The sequence below is a fragment of the Ambystoma mexicanum genome, chromosome 1p, assembly GCF_040938575.1.
Source record: "Ambystoma mexicanum isolate Mex_15411 chromosome 1p, UKY_AmexF1_1, whole genome shotgun sequence".
In the NCBI taxonomy this organism is placed as follows: Eukaryota; Metazoa; Chordata; class Amphibia; order Caudata; family Ambystomatidae; genus Ambystoma; species Ambystoma mexicanum.
This window is the reverse complement of record NC_090921.1, coordinates 123,082,102-123,108,224: the sequence shown is the minus strand read 5'-3', so window position 1 is coordinate 123,108,224 and position 26,123 is coordinate 123,082,102. Positions and strand designations below refer to the sequence as shown.

Below are 26,123 nucleotides of genomic sequence, written 5' to 3'. Positions count from 1 at the left end.
CACCCATCCTCTAATTGTACATCCAATCCTTCCATCTCTCTGGGATTTTGTTTCCACTCATCCTTAATCTGCCTGTTAACTGTGCCATGTTCTTCCCCCAGATTCAGGGTTTTTTGGTGTCCCAAATGGCTCAAATAATATTCCAACTCCCAAAGTTGGTTCAAGTATTTTTATTAATTGATTCAGCATGGTGCAAAGGTTCTCCCTATCCCTCTCTCTTCTAGAATGAGCATTTTCCACCATAACCTTACCGTTCCTAACCCCCGGGTTAGTATCTAGCGAATATTGAACCCTACTGTCTGATCACTAGGCTAGCTGTGTGGGAGAGACTAAATGCAATTGTCTTATCTAGATAGACTCCCTCAGGGACTTTGTATGCTAGTGCTACACTAACAATGTGTTAGTATCGACCAAAGGATCTGGGATTGTGAATTTCTGCCACTCTTCCCGATTACTCTCCTTTCACTTAAGCCCTGTTATTCCTTTACATGGCTCTGTATTCTATTCTATTCTCATCTCTCTACTCTTCTGCTCCCAATTCCACCCACCTTCACTCATATTCCAAGTGTCTTCCTCCTCTCTCCCTCCAAAGTTTGTCACTTTATTAATGCCTTCACCCTTCATGTAAATACTCCCTCATAAACACTACCAATCATCTCCACCCTCTCCTGTCACACACCTTTCACTCTCACAACCACTTCCCAATCAGTTCCCCGCACTCCTAATAATCTTACTCAGTCTCTCACACACCGCACACTCAGCGCAATACTACTTGCACTCACCAACCAATATCGCACCTTTTCTATAATTCACATCCATGCTTTTGTCAACAGTCCTTCTTCCTGCTGGTCTCTTGGTCTGCCATCACCTCATCCTCTGATCTCACCTAAACAACCCACAACTTCCTCTTTTTTTAATCACCCTCCACATCCCTTAATTGGTTCTCTGGCCAATCAGACCTTGGCTTCCTTACCCGGGTGGTATCACATACAGAGAAACTTTCAAATAGAGGGTTAAGCCCTGCCCCTTTCTCCACGCAGTGCTGCCGTGATGTAGCAATGGGAGCCATGTTGGACAAAGTCCATGTTCGTGTTCGGGAGCATCGGTGTGGCATCCCCAAAGGTAAGTACAGTCCACTTTTTTTCTGGTGGAAGTCCCTGTGGTCTAGGGTGTCTGCAGTGTTTTTGTTGTTGCTCGCGTTTGTGCTGGGGTGTGGCATGTCAGGTGGACTTGTAGGATCTCCACTGTGTCCTCTTTCGGTTATTTCCCTCTTGTTCAGTCTGGTGCTTGACAGCAGATGGTGTGGGGCACCAATGGGTTGTGCTGTTTCTGCTGGTCTCTTCCTCCAGTGGCAGCAGTGACTTTGGTGCTGAAACAAAGAGAGAAAACCTGGCAAGTATTTGAAGCAAGAGGTATTGCGTGACACAAACAAGCACTGTCCAAATAAAGATTGGCACTTGGAACAGGGCAGGAATTGGCGCCCTCTCAAGTGCCACCTTCCCCCCTCTGGCCTGGACTTCAAACCTGGTAGGCTTTCCACCCCAAGATCAAAGGGGATCCCATCCCCTTGTGACAGGGTCAGTTTTCTAACCCTGCCATATTGGGCAACACTGACTCTTACCGAGTTGCATTCTGGGAATCTGTGGAATCCGCCTGAGTCAAGCCATCTGGGTAAGCACCAGGGTTAAGGAATTGGAGGGTTGGGCATCTATTACCACTTCACAGATAATGTACCATTCTACAAGTGTTCCTGCAAGCAGCAGCGGCCTGGTCCTATAATGAAGGTCCTCCCCCTCACTCAGATCACTCATTCCACCTGGAGCTACCCTGGGTGGTGCTGGCCTTATATGGGGGATTGGAACAGCATCTCTACTCTCTTGGTCGTATGCTTTCTGCAGCCCGGAGAACAAGCACGGGGCCCATGAGAATGACTTACCATAGCCACACGAGCCGATAGTGGTTTTGGTTCATGGCTAGGGTGGAAGCATGATGAAGGCTGAGCTGATCCGGATCAGGGACACATGTGCATTGTGTGCTGTTCTTAAAGTGGCCATCAAGAGTCGCGGAGTAAGGGGTTTGTCAGCCATGATGTGTGGGGAGGAACGTAGGCCTCTACTGAGCATATGCAGGAATGGTATGTTAGCATTTGTATGAACGCAGAAGAGTTACTTTATGACAAGACGAAGGGGCTGTATGTTCCCCATTGCCGGGCTATCAGGGAGGTGAGTTCCTTCAAACATACGGAGAAAAGAAACACAGGGAGGAGACAAATCTCCCTTAAATGAATGCCTCATGAGAATAAGAAGAAGGGACATAAGAAGGCTAAACCTTCTCAAATTAAACATCATAAACATTGTTGACAAGAAAGGAAGTGAAACCAATTGTAAAGCTGGCTTTTTCAGGAAGCCAGCAGGAAAATTAAAATAGGGATATCAGCATCATCTTCCTCTACCTCCCGATTTTCTTCCTCTTCACCAGTAGTCTCTTTCTCATACTCTCTGTATCTTGCTCTAGTGCTGAAGACATCAGTGAGCCTAGAGGAAATTATTTGGACGGAGAAGAAGTGGGAATGTCTTTCAATTTATGGGATTTGCAGATATGCGCCAGTTTCAAAACCCTTCACAAAACCATAAAATCAGACTGTATAAGAATATTCCAAGAACATTCCAAAAGCTGACTTCCCATTGATCGTTGACAGAAGGTGAAAGATATTGAAGGAGTGGATAGAAACTGAACAGATACTGAGGACTATGTTTATATCCAAACTTTATCCTCTATAAGAGGGAGGAAGCATCACTCCGAGAGTCGACTGGCGGGCAGTTCATCAGTATTGACTGAGAATGTATAAATTCAACATCAAGCGAGTAGGAGGGGTGGCTCAGACTACAAGGGTTCCTATGTAGAGACATTTGCGTCATTGGGAGGCAAACCTATGGATCATACACGGCCGAGATGATCCTTAGCGGTTCTAACAAGTTCCATAAAGCAATTAAAGAATGCAAGTTATTTTGTGGACATGCAGAAGCAGGTGTAACTGATATCTGATCTATCTTTTGATGGAATTAGGAGGAGCAACAATGGCTATGAGGGCATCAATTTACGGCTGGAGTCATGTGCACCTTAGAGATTAGCACAGGGATGGTGCCCAAAAGGCGATAGCACTAAAATGGATCTTTGAAGGGAAGAAGCTGCTTGGTGACAACTTAAAGGAGAAAGTACACAAGAAATTCAAAGCAGATGAATACATAGACACATTAAGGAAGATGGACAAATCTTCCTCTAAATATAGACCATCAGAAACAGTCTGAATCTATGCTCTCTTACATATTCTGGTAAGGCCAGAAATCAAGGGTGAAGTTCCAGCACAAGACAGTCAGAGGAAATCCTCCAGTGGGGCCTGACAGAACAACGTAGGGAACTAAAATTCCTGGATATGCCTTCACATGTACTGTGGTCACTTGGCAATGCACACAACAAGGGATTCAGTCATGAGACGGGGTAAGTGGTCACATGGCATTCGACACGAGTGGAGAACAGTTTAAGAAGCCCATGCATGTAAGGGTCAGTGCTCCACAGCGGACTAATTCATGCAGGGTGGCCCTTCGTGCCTTGTATATTTTGTGGCTTCTTGGTGCAAGGCATCTGCTTTCCTGACATCTTTATTTTAGACAGGCGATTGTCCTTGGTGTTTTCCCTCTTGGCCTTTACTTGGGCTTGTTGTATCATGTGGATTTGGACCTTGTGTGTACCTTTGACTGTGTGGGATTGTGAACTTTATTTTTTTGCTTCTTCTGGGACTACAGGACTTATCTCAGCATTGGTTTCCCATTCACCTCACTAGCTTCACTAGCTGCGTCCTTATGTTGCCTGGGGTAGCGCCAGGCCCCCAGATAAGGTGCGTATTAGGCATTTTTACGCATGAAAATCTTGTAAATACGACAGCTTTATTATTTTCCTGTGTACATTTACACACAAGTTGTGAGCAGAATGCAGTGCAAAGGTCACTTGACAGAAGCCAGAACGCTTTCAACACTTAAATATATACAGGAGAGATCAAATGGCCAAACATTAGAGAAATAAGGAAAGGTGTATTCTGTCACAATGCAGAAGGCTGCCGCATAGCAATGATTTCCATACGTCGGCTGGATGTCACATACATTTTACTATCTTGCAAAGGAGAAAAGTCATTTTTACTCTCTTGAAATCACATTTACGCTCAAAGTTTAAAAATAGGGAGTAAAATACTCCCACCTCAAAATCTTATCTGGAGCACTGGGTAGCGCCATTACTTTTTTGCTTGCCCACCGTTCTCATCATCAAGGTGGGTTTTGTTTTATCCCTTTTCCTGTATCCCTGTTCTTGTGCTCCTGCCATCAACCATAGTCAGGGAAAAAAGGGAGAGCGGGTGAGGGGCGAAGCTTATGTTGTTTATATGTTTTGACTTATGTTCTTGTTTTCATTTTCAGCTACCGAGAAAAGTCTGCTGTCTTTTCATATAAACGTTTGCCTCATTGACTGACAAGGGAGTATTTTCCGCTTCCTCCTTGGTGGAGCCATTGGGAAGATGGTTGCTCTATCTTCAGCCCAGCAGGGGAGGCCCTGCACAGTTTGCCCAATAGGGGCCTCACCTCGTGCCAGTAAAAAGCATTCATGACTAACTGGGATTCTACCTCAATGGATCACTCCAGGTAGAATTATACTGTTGCCTTAAGTCAAGGCGAACTTGGCTTGGAGGCTCAAGGATCTCACAAGTCCAGTGTCCCCTCCCCCCCCCGATTCCCTCTAGCCCTTGACACTCATGATGGATGCCAGTCACGAGGGGTAGGGTGCTACATTGGGAATCTTCTTTGATCCAGAGAAATGGATCACCAAATCAAGGGGCGAATCCTTGAACTGGCGAGTTCTGTCTGCCACCTGTGAGGCCTTACTGGCCTTAGCTCCAGAGCTCATGGGAATGGCGTTATTTCTCTGCTCAGGCAACAGGTTGGCCAATGCGTATATCAACCTTCAATGAAGCACAAGGTCCAGTTGTCTCAAAAACATAACTCATGAGATCGGTATCCAATGATAATGGAGAATACAATTATAGAGCATGTTATAACAGAGAAACAAAGACAGAAAAAAAAAACATCGAACATTTTTGAAAACAGATAGGCGGGGTGGGGCAAGGGGTAAAAAGGGTGGGATTGGGGTTGCGGTTGGTTTAAGCCCATAGATTATTGATTTAGCTGAAAAAGCATTCTCTGCTACATATTCTCTGTAATCACATGATCATGTGCTGGATACGGTTAAACCTCCTCTTCCTTCAGGCTTCATACATCTCTGGGTTGTGAGTTCCAGAGGGGAAACCATCTGCAGGGTTTTCCCCTCCATCGTGGAGTGCTCCATAAGGGTCTCTATTTTCAGAAAGCCTTGAAGCAGGTTTGGCATCCCCCAGGTAGATCTGTTGGCCCCCAGCCTGGACTTTCCTCTCCTGAGCTACATATCGAGATCCTGGGCTCCCTTGGCAGTGAGCATGGACACACTCTGGTCTCCTCCTTGGCCTGGTCGCTTCTCTTTTAATTTCCCCCATGCCCTCAAATCCAGATGGTGTTTCTCAAGACAATTAGGGACCATGCTTGTGTAATCCTGACAGCTTGCGACAGGCCTTTCCCCTTACCATTCGGGCCATGTCTTCTGAGGTGGCCTCCTCTGCCAGCCCCTCTGTCAATCGTCCCTAGTTAACGGCCTGGTTAATGAAAAGATAGGAATGGAGAGAGTTTGTCTCCCTGTCAATGGCTCTGGTTTATCCAGGAGTCCAGGGGACCATCGATCCTTAGGGCCTACATTAGGCAATGCGGGCCATTTTCTACTTGGGGTGGTTGGACTGACTGTGGTCCACTTAACCAAGACTGACCCAGATAACATGTTAGTTTCTCCAGAATGGGTCTGGGCGAGGTTATCTTCCTTCTTCCAGAGTGCTTGAATGAGGGTGGTATGGCCCGTTCAAGTCCTCTTGATCTCATGTACACCTTTTGAGGAATTAGCTCTTGGGCTCCTCAGGTGGGTAGAGATTACTCACACTGGTTTCAGTGGTTTCCCCACCTGGGATCTTCTTCTGGTTTTGAAGGCCTAGTCTGCTCCTCCCTTTGAGACATTGGAGGACCTGCCCTTTAGCCTGCTGTCCTACAGGAGCCTCTTCCTGATGGCTACGACCTCCGCCTGCCTGAAGGCTTAGTGGACTGGTTGTTTGGATGATCCTATGCTTCAGACTTCTCCATTTAGTCCTACGGTCATCTCCATCTTTCATCCTCATGAGGATTATGCCCTTCCTACTTCAAAGAAGTCCTCTGGTGGTTCCAACTCCTCTTTCCATGCCCCCTGGATATTGGGACGGTGGTAAGACTTTACCTAGACTGCATAGTGGGTACAGACAGTGCAAATAAGGGCTTGTCACCTTTTGTTCGGGATGGGTAGAAGACTACTACATCAACTCGGAACAGTTAAATCCGGATAGTCATTAACATGGTATATGGGGAATCTGGTGTGACAGGGCCAGCTTGGTGGCCTTGTCAAGTGGAGGTGGGGAGGAGGGGATCCCCCCAATCCCGCCCCTACCAATTCCTCCTTATCATCGGCAGCAATGGTGGCCTCCAGGCCGCAGAGGAAGCAGGCAGCTGCAACAGCACGGTCAAGCAGGACGCTAGAGAGCATGCAACGTAAGCATCATCCCTTCCAGGTGATGCCGCAAAACAGCACAACACTAGCAAAAGACGCAGGAAGGGATGCGCAGCACTAAAGCAGTGCCACGCTAATCCCCAACCCCGGCAGCAAAGGAGCATGGCTCCAGCTGACAGATGACAACTGGAGTTTGTGAGTAAACAACACCACTAAACCACCGGGATAATCATTTAATTAAAAAAATAAAGCCCCATACAGGCCTTGTCCACTATACCACCAGGGATATTATTTTTATTTGACAAAGGCCTACAGGCCTTGTGTACTCCAGCATCCCGGGACCCCAGCAGGGTCCATGTTGGGAAAGGGGCAGGGCTTACAAGCCCTTTTAAGCCCTCCCATGGCCTTCCCCAGTCACACCCATCAGAGGCAGGTAAGTGATTGAACAGGGTAAGTAGCCAATCCTGGGAGGGGGTGGGGTATCTAAGGAAGTGTGGGTGAAGGTAGTGTGTGTGAATGTGCAAGTGAGAACAGAAGGCGGTGGAGGACGTCCGAGAGATCAGTGGAGGTGAGAGAATTTGGAGAGCAGAGGCTATTGTTAAGGAGGGGGGGGATCTGTAGAGTGTGTGGGAGAGAGAGAGAAGTGTGAGCAGAAGAGGTAAAGTATGAGTAGTGGAGTGGGGTAGTAGTAGTGGCAGAGGTAGTAGTGGTTAGGAGTAGAAGTGGTAGGGTAGTCAGCAAAGTACATTAGTGGTAGTAGAAGGGTAAGCAGGGCTCTATATCCCTGGGTGAGCAGAGCACCACATCCCTGGAGGTCCCCGAGGGTTGAACAGTGTCTAGTAAGGGGTGAGCATATCCCTGAGTAACTTGGAAGGTAGTAGAGCGAGGTAGTGGCAGTAATGTAATGGAAACAGTGGTTGTGGTAGTAGTGGGACGAACAACAGTAAGAGGGAGAATCGGAGCAGATATTGGTATAGAGTAAAATATGAGTTAATCTTAGAGGAACAGTAAGAGGTGGAGGGGTAGAGGAAAGAGGGAGAAGAAGGAACAGAGGTAGGAGTAGAAGGAGATGTAAGTGCTAGTAAGAACAGGAGTGGTAAAAGGAAGTAAGATCTAATGGTGGAGGTGGAAAGGCGGATTGAAGGTTCAGTATATTGAAGGGTCAGGGTTCAGCGGCTGTGAAAGCTGTGAGCGTGATGCTGGGTGAAAGTAGGGACCATTCCCTATTCCCAGAGAGACTAACCAACGAGAGAAGAGGGAAAGTTAGAGGTTCCGTAGGGAGATGGGTAGCTAGCATCTTAGAGAAAACACCTATAGTCAGTGGTCGAAGTGAGCGGGAGCGGTCGGGAACGGTGCTCCTCTACTTTTTTTAAACTAAGTGTTACAGCTCCTATACTTTTATTTTAAAAGGAAACCATTCCAGAACGGTTTCGTTTTAAAATAACAGTGTAGGAAGAAGTTAAAACTTGCACTTTCACTGAACATTCCCTTAAACAGCAGGCAAATGTGTTTGGTGGTTTGTTTTGTGAGTGTGAGGGGGCAGGGCAAAGGGGTTTGTGGGATCTGGGGGCAGGCCAGCAGAGAACAAAGTTCCACTACTTCTTTTCTTACACTTCGACCACTGCCTATAGTCATAGTTAGTAGAACAGATAGGTGTTACCGATCTATAGTGACTAAGAGCCCGGTAGGGACGTCTGGTGCTAGGAGGTGGGTTCCAGACCCAGGGAAGTTGAGAGCGTAAAGGGACGGCCCTAGTGCCAATCATCCCCAGTCCCTTAGACTCCCAAAGAATCAAGAACAGAAGCAGCCCTTCTGACCATTATGTTTTTAAATAAACACCCTTGGACTTTTCATAAGAGTCAGCGTAGTTATTCGTGGTGGGCCGCCCTCTCACACCGGTCTACCTCTCACTGATGCATTTCAGGGTAGATCCACCCATGTCATCTCTGCTGCCCAGACGGCATGCAAGGGTGTTTCGGTGGGGGACATTAGCACGGCTGTTACCTGGGCGACCCCTGAGATATTTCTCAATCAATACAAATTGTACATGGGACTGCCTTAGGCTCAGCACCCTTGTCACGTATTAAGGACTGATTTTCATATTAAGAGGCGTTTCTGTGGGCATTGCGTTTGGTTCTCCGAAACGGATTCTGTGGTGTTATTCCCCAGTGCTTAATGTTTTCTACTTCCTCTTGCATCGACGTCTGGGACAAGGAAGAGGGACTAACGGGTAATGTCACAAAAACATACTAATAATCCCATTGCTCTGAATTCTAATCTTCCTCATCCCATGCCTACGTGCCTCTCACCCGGGCCCAAGGGGGTCATTGCTGAGGGGTTATTGATAGACTGTGGTAACGGGTATGCTGGGTAAGTGGTGCTTCTGTACCCTCTCCATGGCTGCAGAAGGCTTAGGGGTTTTATGGCAGGGTGCTTGGTCCTACAGTGGAATGGGAATGTGGGATTATGGGATATGTCAATGGGGAGAAGGGATGGGGCTAAATACATTTGGAAATGGGTTCCCTCATGAAGGCTGTTGTCTCATTATTAAGTACTAGGATGAAGAAGTGTAGGTGTTATGGCAGAATTAAATTTTTGAGGTTCTGCTGTCCAATTTTATTACATATTTTGGTTTTTACCTTGGTTTACGTGGATGTAAATGGTCAGAGAGACTTGAACTGAAGTCCCCTTGCCACTGGAACCCTTTTGCGATATTGTCCTATGGTAGCCCATAAGGCTTCTAGGACCGGGGTGCTTCTTAAACAGCCTGTGCTGGTTGCTATGGCTCCGTATATCTGTGTTGGGAAAAGGACTAGTGGCAGCTGCAATTTAGGTTTGGCTTCACCAAGGGTCTAGCCGATTCTACTGCATTAGTAGCCCAAAGTACCAGTATGGTAGCCATTTGGGTACTAAAGCACACAGATGTACTCCATGATTTTTAGGACCAGGTTTGGCCATACTCGCAGGGCGCTGTGTCCTGTACCTTTTTTCCCGTTTCGTTTTTTGACTGCTGGACATCCATCATGGGTTGTGCCTCATTCTCGTCCTGGCCCTCTCCTCACTAGTTGGGCTGGATTTCCAGTGCTGGGTTTGTTACTGGGCCGTTTTCATGCAATGTTATCCTCCTTGCCCTCCCTTATCGAGCTAGGAAGCCTCCGCCATCCAGAAGGGTGGTGGGATGCCACTACTCCACAGCTGCCTTTTGTCTGCGCCTTCTTGGGTCACCATGGGGCCATTTCCTGCAGGCTGGCTTCTTTGTGTTACTTACTCTCTGTGCTGTCCGGATCCACTTGGTTTGGTTCCGTCTATTAGGTGCCTTCTACATTGTTCCTTCGCATCCTGGCCGGCGGTCAACTAACTGCAAAGGCTGAGTCTTCTTATTTTTGGTTTGCAGGGCCATAGTTGGTCCAGTGTGCAAGTCACTGCGTAAACGGATCCTGAAAGTCACCCTGCAAGAAAGTTTAACCACTAGGTTGTTTTTGTGTACCTGAGTCAATTTATCTGAAACTGTGGCTGTGACTACTTGTTCCTGCGCTAGTGGGTTACTCTTCGGATTTCCCCTCACGGGTCTCTGGTGTCTGTGGTAGAGTTGTTCTGCATGTCACCCTCTATCACGGTTGGTCAATGACATTCATTTGCCTAAATCATGCCTTGCTCCCTGCATGGGACTTGAACACTGAACTAGTACTCTTTGATAGGGTCTCAAACTCACTGAACAAGTCCTCGTTGCGTGTCTGCCAGTGCCGGTTGATGCCTTTTCCTCCTGTGGAGGTAGAACAGAGACTTACCTGCCTTTGCCCTATAATTGCAGCTCTGCCGATTGAATTTGCCCAATTCATTTCTACGGGGAACTCTTACCAAATCTGAAAACTCATTTGAAGTGGCTTGGAAGGTACTTAACTGAAGCCTGGCTTTCTTCTCCGGCTCACCTTGGGTCCCTTGAGATTCATAGCAAGAGACTGGAATTTGAGCTTGCACCACTGATTTACTATGGATGTGTAGTTTTATAGTCATTGCATCGAATGCAATAGCATCGAATGCCATACCAGAGAAAAAAAAGCATTGGGAAAAAAAGCATTGAATGCATTTTTTTTCATGTTTTTTTCCAATGGGTGGTCTCCCCCCAACCCTCCTTTTTTAAAGTTTAAAACCCATTTTAATTAAACTAAAGCCTTTACATAAATAAATTGCATTCAATGCTTTTTTTTTCGATGCTTTTTTTCTCTGGTATGGCATTCAATGCCATTTCATTCGACGCAATGACCAGATACCGATTTTTAAATCACTGCATTACACTCCTACTGAAACGTACTAAGTTACTTTGTATAAATGCTGGTTACTTTTGTATCTAATTTTATGGAGTGTAAAGATATTGTATGGCCCTAGGGGCATTGCTAAGTGTTATCTCCTTCCCCCCTTCTCTGTGTTTGATGTGGTGTGCAACAGTATTATTCATTCCGCCCTCTACTGGAGGTGTGGGCAATTATTGTGACGATTCATGTGTTGGCATCTCGAATCCTGACCATGGCTATACAGGTTAGTTTAGGATGGGTACTATCGTCTACGGTTCCCTTTCATTCCCAACTTCCCCAGCCCCCACCCCTTAGACTTATATGCACTGTGCCTACCACCAGGTAGTGGGCATACCTTTAGCATAGGATGGGTACGGCATGCTGGTATGCAGAGATTATAACGAATCACAAAATAACTAATCCTATTGCAGCAAATTGAAAAAAACTAATTCCAAAAGAACGAATTTGGAAAAAAAAAAAAGGTGTTGGGAGTGGGAATAGTGGTTTTTGGGGTGGGGAGAAAGTATTAGCAATATAAAAGGGGTTGCTTGGGGGCCTGCGGGCACCCCCGCCCAAAAAAACAACGAAAAAGGAATTAGATATTTTGGAATTCCTTATTTTGGTATTTGTTGTAATGGGATTAGTTATCATTGATTCGATAAAATCACATGTAACCGGTATGCTACGGTCCTTTACTGGTTTTATACATCCATTGTCTTACTGTGTGTTATTTTGGTTTGAAATCCTGTCTTGCCTTTAGGTGAGTTTTACATCCCTCACCAGGGGGCCGCAACAGCAGGATTTCGAGTAATAAAGAACACGGGTAAGTGATCCATCCATCATGTGCACTCCATGTATGTATATGCATTTTACATTTGGAGGACTTTTACCTCTTTTAGAAATATCCTTATATCCGCAGGTGGCACTATATATGATGTGTCTCGAGAGATGGAGAAGCCCCGATTCAGGATGCTTGAAGCACTTTCAAGTAAATTGATTCAAATTTTTATTTTATTTTTATTTAAAATGATATAGTTTATAAATAAACTTTTCATTTGTCGACATTTATATTAGACTTGTATAACAAATTCACTTGTCAAGGCAGGTAGCAACGTCAAAATATTTAGGGGACAAACAAGTGTTGAAATATCTTAAAGGTCAGGTCTAGAAAATGTAATTATGAGCGCTCCAGCTATCAAGACAAAACTTGATGCATGGGACTGGAGTGTGATTTGCGATAAAAAAAAAAATAAGGTGGTTATAGATTATACGGGGATATAACAATAGAGAATAAAACATAAGGCGCCACCCAGATATCTTGAAATGTTCCCTAATGGAGGCTATAGAAACGATGTTATTAAGATTTAGATTTCATCTTAATCACACAAAATAAGAGGATTTAATCAATTAAATGAATAAATAATATTTGCAGATTTTATAACTCCGACGCTGAAACCCCGCAACACGTTTTTACTAAAAGTCCGGCCTTATAGCTGTTGAAGCAAAAAATGTTACAATGTTCTTTAAATCCTTTCATGAAGTTGAATGATTGAATGAAGCGGAATTCTGGCGATGGTTATATTGTGGTAGGAATACTGCAACTGCAATTGCAACGGTAACGTTTCTAAAGGTCATACAATGGATTGATACATTTTAAGAGTTTGGGTTATAGCATGCTTAAATATGGGAGATTGTGGCTATGAAATGAATTTGTGTGAATCCTTTGTATCTTACTTGCAATGAACTATGTCTTTTTTTCTATGCATGTGCAAGGTTTTGCATAAACAAATACAATTAGCATAATGCATCCATTGTCTAATGTACACTGTGTCTGTCCATGGTGTAACTTGCCAGTCTGGCTGTGCAGTGCAGGTTTTAGTTACTTTGTAGCCTTTCGTTTCTAGTCTTACATGCTAAACGTGCACCTTTCACCGATTGCTCTTAACTTGCATCAGAGAAACCTAAACACTTAGAAGGGCTCTGCCGTTCAAAGTCGTGTATAGTCTTCCTGCCCGGCTAGACAACCCGTGTCCTGGGTTGTGTACCACGAAATATGGCCGGCTCTGGTGCACGTTCAGTTGAGCAGCGTGTTACTCCAAGAGACATGATACAGGGCAACTTCACTCTCACAGACTCCAGGCTGACCTTGGGGACAAGGTTGAGGTCACTTGGCACAGCTACATATATGCACCACTATTGGAAGGTGGGGGGCTGCAGGTCAGGGCTGAGGTGCACTGTCGAGGCTGTACTGTGTACCTCCTTATTGGGATGGCAGATGTGCTGCAGAGCAAGACTATGTTGCATTGGCACAACCATGCAGGGGGGGGTGAGTGGGGGCAAGGTATAGAATAGGTGGCGGGCAATGCAGTGATCACAAGACGACAGGATGCCAGAGTACCGTATACACGGATGTGTATCCCAGTACTGGAATAAAGAGGGGGCTGCTGCACTGGTTCATCGTATTGGGATAACAGAGGCGGTGCAGGTTTAGGAGGAGGTACACTGACAGAACCGTGGGTAGTGGGGGGCTACAGCACCGGGATACATGGGGTGGAGGCAAGGTATCAGTGAGGGTTACTGGGGACGAGTAGTGCGTGGGGTCACATGTCTTAAATGGAAGAGTCCGGAACACAATACTAGAATAGCATAGGGTGCTGAAGATTGGGACCGAGGTGCATTGGCCGAGTCGGTTTAGGCCCAACGAGCAGCACCTGGGAAGGATGCCCCGAGGTGTGCAGGGGTGAGGCAGCGCCGAGGCCCGGCTCTCGTCCACTTACCTCCTCCATACACTCCCCCGCTCATCCCGCCTGGCCTCCAGCAGAAGTGATGATGATGATGGTGGTGGTGGCGGTGGCGGTGGCGATGATGCAGAAGCAGCTGGAAGAAGAGGCGGGAGGGCGAGGCTAGATGCTCAACCCAATTTCCCATCCCCAAAAAATGTAGACGCTAGCTCGCCTTCCCCTTTCTTTTGACCAATCATGTATCTGGCTGCCCAGCAGCGGCTGGTTCCGATTGGTTGGCCGGAGGAAGTGGGCGGGTTAGAGCAACAGACACGACACGACTGTGGTTCTTAAAGGAGCAGTCAGGGAAAGAAAGAAAAAAAGAAAAGAAAATATAAAATATAGGCGATTGGCTATCACGGTCTCCGGGGAGGGCCGTGTCTTTAGCCGAGGCCGGGGAGGCACTAGCGAGGCCGATAACATGATGTGTAGAAGATTGGGAAATAAGATGCCTTTGAAGAATAACGTTATAATGCTGTTTTACCATCCGAGCAATGCAATCCCTGTGGCAATCTTTGCAAACACACCGTGCCACTAAAGCGTAATTCAATGCAAAATAGGCTTGTTAAGTTAAGACAGGGTGTTTAGGCATCCCGCAGACCACAGATCCAAGCGCCAGCGAATTCGCTTAGTGGGTACGTGTATCAGTCAGTTGTAGACATGTTGTGTGAGTAACCAAATCGCACGTTTAAAATGCAGGAAGATACTGCAAGGCGGCAGTGTGCGTGCTGCAGTTATCTGTGTACGCATCATAACCTGCAGGGCATAGGCTCACAGCACAGTAAATTAAGTAGAGTGGCTTAAATTCACTCTCTTCCGGAATCTGCGTTTAACTTCCACGCCACAATTTGCAGCCGAAAGGCACTTAGTCCTTGTCTATGTTACAACTTTTCTGCAACATGTAGCAAGTGTACAATGTACCTTACAGTACAGTGCACTTGGGTCTTCGTTTCAGCAGCGTGGGTCTATGGATTTCCGGAAGTGGTGTAGGTGCTCGGGTGGAAAATACCAGTGATGAAGGAGTTTCAGAGCGCATTCCTTGTTAGTTATGCATCTAGAGGCGGAGCAGATCCTAGTCCAAATGTCCACCCATGTTTGGTCTTCTCTGGGGTGGCCCAGGTCTGCTTCCCATCTAGCCATGTACGATGGTTTACTCACAAACATGTCGACTTGCAGCAGCTTATATAGCTTGGTGATCAGCCCTCGATGCGGGCCTTCCTGCATTGCATGTTCAAGGGGGTGAAGGTCCCTTGTGGCCCACTGGGGAACCGTTAGCTGCGAGATCCAGTGCCTGATCTTGGCATAGGTGAACCTCTCTGTTTCTGCCAGATGGAAGCAGCTTTTGCATTCTTCAAAGGAGAGAGGGGTACCGTCCTTGACCAGCTGCGATAGGCTCTGAGGTCCCCCTCAGGACCATCTGCTGAAACGTGCTGTGTCCATTCAGGGGGAGAAATCTGGGTTCCGGAGGATTAGGGAGAGAGGGCCTAGGCCCTTGGGGAGTTTCTTCCTGCGTAGGGTCCACGCCCATGTGTCCACAGTAGTTCTGGTGGATGACAGGGTGGTCTGCCAACTTTTGCATGCTGTGCCCGATACGTATAGGAGGGAGCATAGCTGGAAGGGGCACTTAGCCTGCTCAATTTGGGTCCATTTTGGGGGGGGGTTTTGACTGTTCCACCCATGCTATTTGCAGCTTTGCCTCTTACCCATACAGGGTTGTGCCTTCCTGATCTTTCAGGGCTGTGAACAGGTTTCACCATCGGGTCTTTGCTAATTTGTTGACCAGGTACTTGCTGGCTTTGTTGCCGTTGGCATAATAGCTTTGTTTCATTCTGATCAGAGTCTGGGCTGTGCCCGATACGTATAGGAGGGAGCATAGCTGGAAGGAGCACTTAGCCTGCTCAATTTGGGTCCATTTTGTGGGGGGTTCGACTGTTCCACCCATGCTATTTGCAGCTTTGCCTCTTCCCCATACAGGGTTGTGCCTTCCTGATCTTTCAGGGCTGTGAACAGGTTTCACCATCGGGTCTTTGCTAATTTGTTGACCAGGTACTTGTTGGCTTTGTTGCCGTTGGCATAACAGCTTTGTTTCATTCTGATCAGAGTCTGGGCCGTGTCTTCTGCATATTGTGCCTCCAGTTTGGTGTGGGCCAGCCTAAGGAGCTTTTCCGCTTTGGAAGACCATTTCTTCTTGTGGAGTGTTTCCACCGCTAGAACCTCTTTTTCTAGCAGCTCCCTCCTCTCGTTTCGCCGATTCCTGTATGCCGCTGCCTGGTTGATTAGTTCCCCCCTTATCACTGCTTTCATGCCCTCCCATCTCGTTGCCGTAGATGTGAGTTCTGGCAGGTCCTCTTTAAAATAGTTGTGAATTGCTTTAGTTATGGCATCTTGGACTGCCATGTCGTGTAGCATTGGGTCATAGAGAGCCCACTGAGGTTTTGTCGAGGGGTCGGGGTCAAAAACTCTGGCGGTTAGTAGGATTGGAGCGTGGTAAGAGAGGATCCCAGCACCTATTTCCACCTCATCCATGAAGCAAAGCAGTTGTGGGCTGGCCAGTATCATGTCGATCCGGGAGGAAGAGCGGTAGACGTTTGAAAATAATGAGAAGTCTGAGATTTCCGGGTGGAGAACCCCCAAGTGTCTATGACCCCGAAAGTCTTGGGGCAAAGGCTCACTGCGATTCTAAAGTCTCTAGGTGAGGGGGAATTGGATTTGTCTGCCACGGGGTTCGGGACACCATTAAATTCACCACCTACAGCTACCTGGCCCTCGAGGAAAGGGAGTAATGTTCCCTCTAATTACGCATAAAAGCTTTCTGTCCATCGTTCGGGGCGTAGACAGCGATTAGTGTGTGCAGCTGATCAAAGAGGACTCCTTTTATTGCAATGTATCTGCGCTCTGGGCTCCGTAGGACCTCACGTTTTCTGAATGGTATCCCATTTGCCAAAAAATCGCTATGCCCCCCTTTTGCTGTCCCCGGATGCCAGGCATTGCTTCTGGAAAGCTTGGTCTCGCAGCCGTGGAAAGTATGCAGGAAGCAGGTGTGTTTCTTGAAGGAACACCACCGAACTGTGGAGATCTCTTAGGCACCAGAAATGTGGATTTAAGCTTCTCTGGGGAGTTCAGGCCCCCAATGTTCAGTGAGACATAGCGCAATTTTAAGTGTGGTGGGAGGGTTTCCTGTCGTCCCTTTTCAGTCGTCAGGTGGTCGGGGGAGAGCCGCCTGCATCGGTTTGCCTTCTAGTGTTAAGCTTTGGTTACTGATGTGACACGTCCGGGTTTTAGTCTTATCCAAACTGGGGCCAAACGTGGCCCAGAAAGCAGACTGATCAACACTAGACCCATGGATGTCATTTAGGGGTTGCCAGAGGTCACAACTGCGACCTCTGAGGTCTCCCTTGCGACCTCTAAAAAAATAAAAACAAATTTAAAAAAAATAAAAAGAAAATGCAAGCTCCTGGGCTGTGGCCAGCACCATGTGGCTCTTTACCTCTGGAGTGGCTGGCTTTCTTGTTCAGGCCCCTCAAAAACAAGAAGAAAAAGAAGAACAGGAGTGCCACAAGTCTAACACTTTCAGCACTGACCCTGAATAAGAAAGAATAGGAATACCAAATAATGTGTCTTTCTGGAATTCTATACAATAATTGCTAGACTCATTAAAGGTTTATTTCAGGCACACTTCAGGGGGTGAGTCACTGATTTGGTCTGTTCTTAAACGCCTCAACTCTAGGGGCAGCCCGGGCGCACCGTCACACAGGCCAGCAGGAGGTGCGGACCTGTAATGGAGGTGCTGAGATTAAGAAAAGATGCCAACAATTGAATGCAGTAGGGGGCAGCCCCCCCACTTAAAGCTAAGCAGAGAAATTCGTATAGACTGATTTAGTATTGTAATTATGTGAAAATAGTATTCATAGTGGTAAGGGATATTAGTATTCTAAAGGGTGTCATGTTTATAAAATCGAAAATGCATTTTTTCATGGTTTAGTAAGTAGGCAAGGTACAGAATGCATATTAAGTTTTTTCCTATACACAGACAGAAAATAACTCGGACAATGCCTTTTACTGGAAATGCCTTTAACTGACAATGCTGCTAAAATGAGTGAAATGAAGAAATCCTGCAGAGCGTGTTAGCATGAGGTAATCCTGAAGTTGAAACATTCAAGGCTACCGTGCCTTCAGATATCAGACAAATGCGCTGAAACCAGACAGTTAATTGGGCTGTGTCTGGAAACTTAGCTAAAGGAACCAGCTGCATAACCATATTTGTGGCAGAGCACCAGGAAAAAGCCAGGATGTGTGCCACAATGTATTTCATTTTTGAAGGTTTAAATAGATAACAAATAATTGCCCGGTGGGCGAATGCTCAACGAATAGTTTGCTTGGACATGTTTAGAAAAGGTGGGAGCTGAATCCTCTTTTTCTCTGACAAGATATAAAGGGATCTCCGTTTTTAGCTAGGGGGAGGAGTTTGTGTACTTGCCAACGATGCTGTTTTGTGCTCTGTGTCAGCTTGGCATGAAATAAAACTTGATGAACTTGACTCTGTCTCCTTGCCTGCTGTCTGGTCACCTTTGCTGAAACATCAGGGAGATCCAGAGAGTGCAAGAGAGTCCCAGAAAGCTTCTGAGAGGGTTGCAGAGAGCAACAAAGGGCCCCAGACTGTCCAGGGGGGGCCTGACAGAATGGAAGAGGTGAAAAAGAGCACGATCGGGGTCATGACACCACCACTACACTTGGCGAGCCAAACCAGGACAGATAGGATGATGGACAGACTGATCAAATTACTGAACAGAGTACATCTCTTCAAGCCGAAAAGAGCCAGGACAGGATGATCAACAGGATGATCAAGACTAAGAGACTAAGGTGAGCCATACTATTCTGCCCAAGAATAGAGTAAAGGGGATAGAAAATAATATAGGGATGGGGCAGACTGAAGCTGCGCTAGCCGATAGAGACAGGGACACACGGAGGGAGAACAGTATGGCAGAAAGGGAAATATATATATATATATATATATATATATATATATATATATATATATATATATATATATGTATATATATATATATATGTGTGTGTGTGTTTACTTTTATTGCCCATGTGGCTTTTTACAGTCAGGACTGTTCCAGTTGCTTCTGCACCTGCACTTTAGTATGGCTTTGCCATCATGAGGCTCGATAGACAAATTGCTGTCTTGCTGCTGTTTATGCACCTGCTGTTTATGCACCTTATTTGGGAACATTACCTGTACTTGTACTATGTGTAACACATACACATGCCCTTATTCGACTATGAAAGCAGTGACCACCTAATGTATCAGTAGCCTAGGCTGGATTTCAAAGTGGTATGAATTGGTGTATAATTATTTTTCTTATATGATGAGGTGTGCCTTAGCTTTATCATTACTGTTGCGGTTTTATATATTTTTAAATTTTTTTCACAACCTTTTTGTAATTCAATATGTAGATTTTAGCTTTGCTATTTTTAAGACATACTTAACTCCGCATTTTGTGGTTACTATTATATTATCCCTCATGGGGATGACTTCATCCTCATTCCTGCACCAGCACTTTAGTCCTGTGTCCTATTTTTACATATAGCTGGTTTACAACTACTACACCTATTTGTTGCATCATCCGGTGCCAGTTGTCAGTATCCGCATTTTTTCTGTGCACACCTCATACGGCTTTTTTATTGCCCCATATAGGCCGCATGTTTTTAATATCGTATTTATGTCATCTGTGTTACCAAGTCATTTCTAACATGGGGTACTATTTTATCTTTACTGTGTACATGTATAACTGAAATTCAGGGATTTTTTTAGCCATTTTCTGTGTCATATTTGTCCTTTTTGATGACTGTGTATATGTATTTGTACATATGGTATTCTGTTATATTTGTTGTTTTCAACATTAAACTTATTTATTTATTTATTTTTCTTGCGGTATTGTTACATAACTGCAGAATCTCATGCGCACTATGCACCGAGTGTTTGCCTTTGTCCCTTAGCTCCTTTTTACTGAAGTGGTGTTTTAGTTCCCTTACCCATTCATGTACCTGACCCCCTTCCATCATGGCCGCCCGCATTTCCATCCATAGCCATGGCCCACTAAGTTGACTGACAGACTAATAGGACTGTCTTTACTGTGTGTATTTCTACCAGCTAACCCTTTCTCCCCTGTGCTCAGTGTAGCGCGAAACGTGTTGTTTTGCAGGTCGTGCACCATGGCGTCCTGCCTCTGTTTGTTTTATTTGTGCGTTGCTGCTTTTTGTACTGACATTTTCTTGTACAATGTATCTACCTTTTTTTGAAAACATTAAAGACATACGTAATTACAAACACGTTATTTCTCTGGGTTTGCGGTTCACCTTCTCGTCCTTTTATCGGATATATATATATATATATATATATAATATTGACTCAGGATACCTGAGCAATACAGAGAGATACCAGGAGGATACCTGAGCAACAGAAAGATACCAGGAGGATACCTGAGAAGAGAGAGATACCAGGAAGATACCTGAGCGAGAAAGACGATACGCCCAGTTGCCCAGCGTTTAAAGACGGCTGGATGGAGTTTTGCAACCAGAGCCCAGTCAAATGGGGTGATTAGGAGACCAAGAGAATGTAAAGATTCCTTGAAAGGGGTGAACTCGCGTTTTGTAAAGAAACGAACATATTTAAGGACAGATATGCATGCAGCCGGCCAGAAGTCTTGTCTGATGTTTGTCACATGTTATGTTATGTTGTGCGTCTAATTTTTATGTTATGGTGTCATGCCGTTTGCAAGGAGATTCCCTTGGAGTCTGAGAAGCCAATGGCAACTCCGCCGCCATTGATTGTTCCACTTTTTTCCCCATTTCCTGTTGCTACGCTCTAGTCTTTTCCCGGCCCCTTCCTGGTTTCGCTCTTAACCACGCCTCTTTGTTTTGCCCGGCGCGTTGCAACTGAAGCTTTCACGCTCCGTTTCGCAAGCGCTCGCTCTCCAGTTCCTTGCTCGCTGCTTGGCCGGTCTTTTGCCGGTTATAGTCCCTTTCTGCCTTCTTTCTTAGCTTTTCTCTTTCTGGTGCCCTTTCCCTCCTTGGTCCCACGTTATTTCCTTCTTCTATCTGCTCATTGCCTCCACTCCCGTTCCCTCTCTCCTTGTCCTGTTTATTATTTTTGTTTTTTCCCGGTGCCTCGGTCCTCCTCTTTTGTGCTTACCTTCTTCCGTGCTTACCTGTTTCCTTGCCCATCTAAAGGCTAATCCAGACAAGTGTGTTTTCCAGGTAGCTAAGGTTCCTTATCTTGGGTTTATCTTGTCTGCCGAGGGAATTCAGATGGACCCTCGGAAGGTAGAAGCCATCTTACAGTGGCCAAGTCCGACTTCAGTAAAGGAAATCCAAAGATTCCTCGGGCTAACCAATTTTTATCGCAAATTCATTTCTGATTTCTCCAACAAGGTATTGCCCATTACCTGTTTGTTAAAGAAATCTACTTTTCCCTTTCTTTGGTCCAATGAAGCAGAGGACGCCTTTCACCAACTTAAAACTGCCTTTTGTTCGGCCCCAGTTCTACGTCAACCAGATCAAGACCTCCCATTTATAGTAGAAACTGACGCTTCGTCTGCAGCTTTGGGAGCAGCATTGCTACAAGAACATGATGGAGTTGAATTTCTGGTAGCCTATGTGTCAAAGACTCTAACCCCTAGCCAACGGAACTATTCCGTGATAGAGAAGGAGCTGCTCGCGATGAAGGTGGCATGTGAAGAGTGGCGACATCTCTTACAAGGGGCTGCTTTCCCCTTTGAACTGCGCACGGACCATCAAAATCTAAAGGTCATACAAAATATGGAATGTATAAATTCACGACAAGCCCGATGGGCCCATTTCTTTTCCCAATATGACTTTGTGCTTACTTACTTACCTGGAACCCAAAATGTGCTTGCTGATGCTTTATCCAGAAGACCCTCTCCAGAATGTCTGCCCGATCAACATCTAAACCTCATGTTGCCTCAGAAAAAGGTGATATGTACTGTTAATGCCTTTCTAGAAGGGGTACGCAAGGCCACTGCCAACCTGGACAAACCCCCTTTGGTTAGGGCTTCAGAGGATCTCTTCCTCCAGGATGGCGTATATCTTTGCAAAGGACGTCTATTTCTTCCAGACTCCACCTCCCGTCTACAGGTCTTAAAATGGTGTCACGATGACCAAGTAGCTGGACATCGAGGTATTAAGAACACTCTGGATTTACTCAGACGTCATTTTTGGTGGTCAGGAATGGGAAAGACAGTAGATGAGTATGTTTCGACCTGTCCCATCTGCTCCAGATCTAAGTACAGCACTCAGAAACCGGTTGGATATCTACAACTAGAAGAGCCACCTAGGAGACCATGGAGAATAATTTCCACCGATTTCGTAGTTGACTTACCTCCTTCGGATGGTTGCTCCTGCATTATGGTAACTGTGGACTGTTTTTCTAAGATGGCACATTTTACCACCTTGGCAGGACTACCAACAGCAGCTGAAATGGCTTCTATTTTTTCCAAGGAAATATTCCGGTTACATGGAATTCCAGACAAGATTATATCTGACAGAGGTACTTAGTATACCTCCCGCTTTTGGAAAGAGCTCTGTAAGAGGCTTGGTATTGAAAGGGCTATGTCCTCAGGGTTCCATCCGCAAACTAATGGTCAGACAGAACGGATAAACGCTCTACTAGAGCAGTATCTTCGTTGTTTTACTAATTCTCAACAAGATGATTGGGTGGCCCTGTTACCTACAGCCGAGTTTGCTTACAACAACTCCACTCATAGTGCCACCAAACTAAGTCCCTTTTTTTGTGCTTATGGCTTTCATCCCCGTTTCTTGCCAATCAGAACCTTTCCTCCTGGGGATATACCTTCTGTCGACGCTTTGCTTGCCAGTATTTCTGAGGCACATAAGACTGCTTATACTAGTCTGCAAGCCAGCAAGATCCGCTATAGTTCCTCCAGCAATCCACAGCGCCTTCCTTCTCCCCAATGGCAAAAGGGGACCCAAGTCTGGTTATCTACAAAGTACCTTCCGCGCTGGTTGCATTCGTCCAAACTAACACCGCGCTATCTGGGTCCTTATACCATCTTGGAAAGGATAAACCCAGTGGCCTATCGACTTCTGTTGCCCAACTACATGAAGCATATTCATCCGGTCTTTCATTCCTCTCTTTTGAAAGAATATCGGGAAGACCCCTACAAGCGAAGAATAACGAAAGGTCAGAAACCCAAAGACTTACCACCTGACGAATATGAAGTAGCAGCCATCCGAGACCCCAGATATAAGGGAGGGAGACTGGAATATCTCATTCATTGGAAAGGCTACCCGCATTCGGATGATTCTTGGGAACCTGTTTCTCATATCCATTCACCTCGTCTGGTGCGGATATTTCACAGACTTCACCCTGGCAAGCCGGGGGGGGGGTGTCCCAAGGAAAGGGGGCATACTGTCATGCCGTTTGCAAGGAGATTCCCTTGGAGTCTGAGAAGCCAATGGCAACTCCGCCGCCATTGATTGTTCCACTTTTTTCCCCATTTCCTGTTGCTACGCTCTAGTCTTTTCCCGGCCTCTTCCTGGTTTCGCTCTTAACCACACCTCTTTGTTTTGCCCGGCGCGTTGCAACAGAAGCTTTCACGCTCCGTTTTGCAAGCGCTCGCTCTCCAGTTCCTTGCTCGCTGCTTGGCCGGTCTTTTGCCGGTTATAGTCCTTTTCTGCCATCTTTCTTAGCTTTTCTCTTTCTGGTGCCCTTTCCCTCCTTGGTCCCACGCTATTTCCTTCGTCTATCTGCTCATTGCCTCCACTCCCGTTCCCTCTCTCCTCGTCCTGTTTATTTTTTTTGTTTTTTCCCGGTGCCTCGGTCCTCCTCTTTTGTGCTTACCTTCTTCCGTGCTTACCTGTTTCCTTACCCTTTCTTTATGGGTCTATTATCCTTCCTCCGTTCTGACCTCTTACTTTCTCTCTCCTTCTTCCTTTTCGGTCTCCGCTTCCATTCTTCCTCTTCCCGGTCTACCGCCGCTCTTCCGGCATTCCACTCTTACCTTTTCCCCTCCCAGCTAGGCATTCACGTGATCCTCTGCGGTCTCTGCGATCCTCTGCAACCCGGAACATCCTCTCCTTCAGATACCTGGAAAAGCAACTTGTCTGGTTAACCTTGCTCCACATCAAGATCGAAATACTAAAGAGAGGTTTTTTTTAGCATACGCTTTTTTCCTCTCCTACGGCTTCTGCGGAAAGGGTGTCCCTTGTTTCCCTGGTTTACTAGGGGGAACAGGGTGGCTTCTAACCGCGGAAGACCATATCTCTTCTCAAAAAAGAAATCCACAAGAAAAAAGGGGCGACGACGCGAGGAGTCTACAGAAGAATCAGGTGAGGAGGAGTGGGTTCTGCATAAAGACAATTCTGGTTCCGACGAATTGAGTGATCAGCCTGACATTCATGATATATGGCTGTTCATTTGTTTCATTTTATGGCATAACTGTCTGTGTGCAATGTAAAAACATTGGAAATAATATAAAAATGATATTTCCAAGCCAAATCAAAAAAACTGGCGTTTAGCCATGGTTTTGAAAATGCCAAAAAATAACAATACTTTAGATAACATGATGCTATGACTTAAGGCACACAAATCCGTGGTGACTTCATAAAAAAAAATTCAAACAGTTCTCAGATAAGTGTAAAAAAGCTGTTGCACTTGTAAGCCATCACAAAAATTCAAACCAGCAACTGTGGAGTTAAATTTGTGATTTCCTCGTAGCAGACAAGAAAACTGATTAATCGTGCTAAGTACGGTAGAGTTTCGCATTTAAATGACAAAGTTATAGTAATTTAAAGGGGCTGTGCATGTGGGCACTGAAACCGCGCAGAGTTGAAAGACAAATGAGAGGTCGGACCTTTAGAAACCTTGTGCGAACAGAGAATCGCGTTGGATTTACAGTGATTGATGGAAAAGGAACGGTGCAGATGTGAAGGAAGGATATAATGAGGTTTAGATAAAAAGTGCAGTATTGTGGAATTTCAGTCTGTGTGTGTGTTTAAAACTAAGCGCATCTTTAGAAAATGAATTTTAAAGTGTAGACACGTTTGTTTTGTAGATTGAAGAAAATAAATGTGTGTTTTGGTAACACGAGACAAAGAGAGAAAAATATGTTGTGCTTGGACTACGGTTATTGTTAAAGAGAAATGCAATGTTAAAAATATTGTTGAATATAAAGTCAGAGAAAACTGTTTAAAAGTGCACAGTTAAGAACCATCTGAGATTTAAAACAGTGTTGCTATGTGCAAATTGAAGTGGGCAGACCGGCACACGAATAGCAATTGTGTTTTCGTTTTATTTAAAGCAAGTCAAGAGCTCAAATGAAAGGGCTTTTGGCCAGGAATGCACTGTGCAGAAGTGGCTTTTAATTATAACGGGTAGGAGAGTCTAGTTAAAATTATGAACTGTGAGCCTGTGAGGTGTGTAAGATAATTGGGTTTTAGGCAAGAAATTATTGAATTATTTTTAAAGCAAAAACAGAGCCTAGTGAAATGTTAGTTGATGTCATGAATAAAGCTTCAGGCTCTAGAAGATTTGTGGTCCCCTTTTTTGTTCGCAAGAGAAGCTGTGCTCAGAAAGGTTCTGGCCCTTTAAGACGAAGACTACCAGGTGCATGGAAGTTGGCTTGGCAACGCTGGTGTCCCGTCACTTCCTCATTGCCCCGCCTCCGGCGTGCTGCTAGTGTGTTCACGTGTTCACTATGCGCTCACGTGATTGTTTAATAAGCGCCGCCGGGAATCACTCGGTGCTTCTGAACTTCCTGGTTTCCAGTGGCGTTACCTTGTACCTTGGATTCTTGTGAACCTTCCTTCCCTTTCCCCGCCCTTCTTGGAACTGCTATCCCATGTATCGGACTTCGGACTGTCCCTGGATTCTGTCTGTCTTCTTCATCCTTGGCGTTTGGACATTGATTGCTGCCTTCATCGTACTGCTTTGACCTCGGAACGCCCACAGACTTTGAACTAGCCTACGTTTGTTGCCTTTTGGATTGCTTCTCTTACTAAGCCCCTTTGGAACTTCTTCGGATCTTGCGGGCTTTCTGGGATTGCGACGGACTTCTCTTTGAACTACCTTGGCTTACGGATACTTTTGGATTTTGGTTGTGGATTTTCCTTTGGATTTGAAACTTTGTGTGTACTTTGAACTTGAGACTGCCAGTGAGTTCTGCTTAGGCGTCCTCGTTCCATCGGGGTAGGTTCTGTTTGGATCCCCTGCATTCCTCTACGGACCATCGAATCTTCGTTCTCGCAACTGCTCCAGTACAGCTTCCTTCACGGTAAGGGTGTATTTTGAGCATTCACTTTTTGTAATCATTAGCCTGCCAATTCCAGTCGCTAGCATTTATTGTTG

General features: G+C 45.7%; 1 protein-coding gene across 2 annotated transcripts in view; it reads right to left on the bottom strand.

Annotated features, from left to right (window-relative positions):
- Positions 1–13,882, bottom strand: part of ACTL6B (actin like 6B) — a 545,030-nt gene extending 531,148 nt beyond the window's left edge. The window contains exon 1 of one of the 2 annotated variants that reach the window (XM_069644827.1): positions 13,727–13,882. In XM_069644827.1, the coding sequence (XP_069500928.1) occupies positions 13,727–13,877 (151 nt within the window). In that variant the 5' untranslated portion in view covers positions 13,878–13,882. The remainder of the gene's footprint in view (positions 1–13,726) is intronic. The other variant, XM_069644836.1, reaches the window with a different exon arrangement.
- Between the last annotated feature and the right edge of the window lie 12,241 nt (positions 13,883–26,123).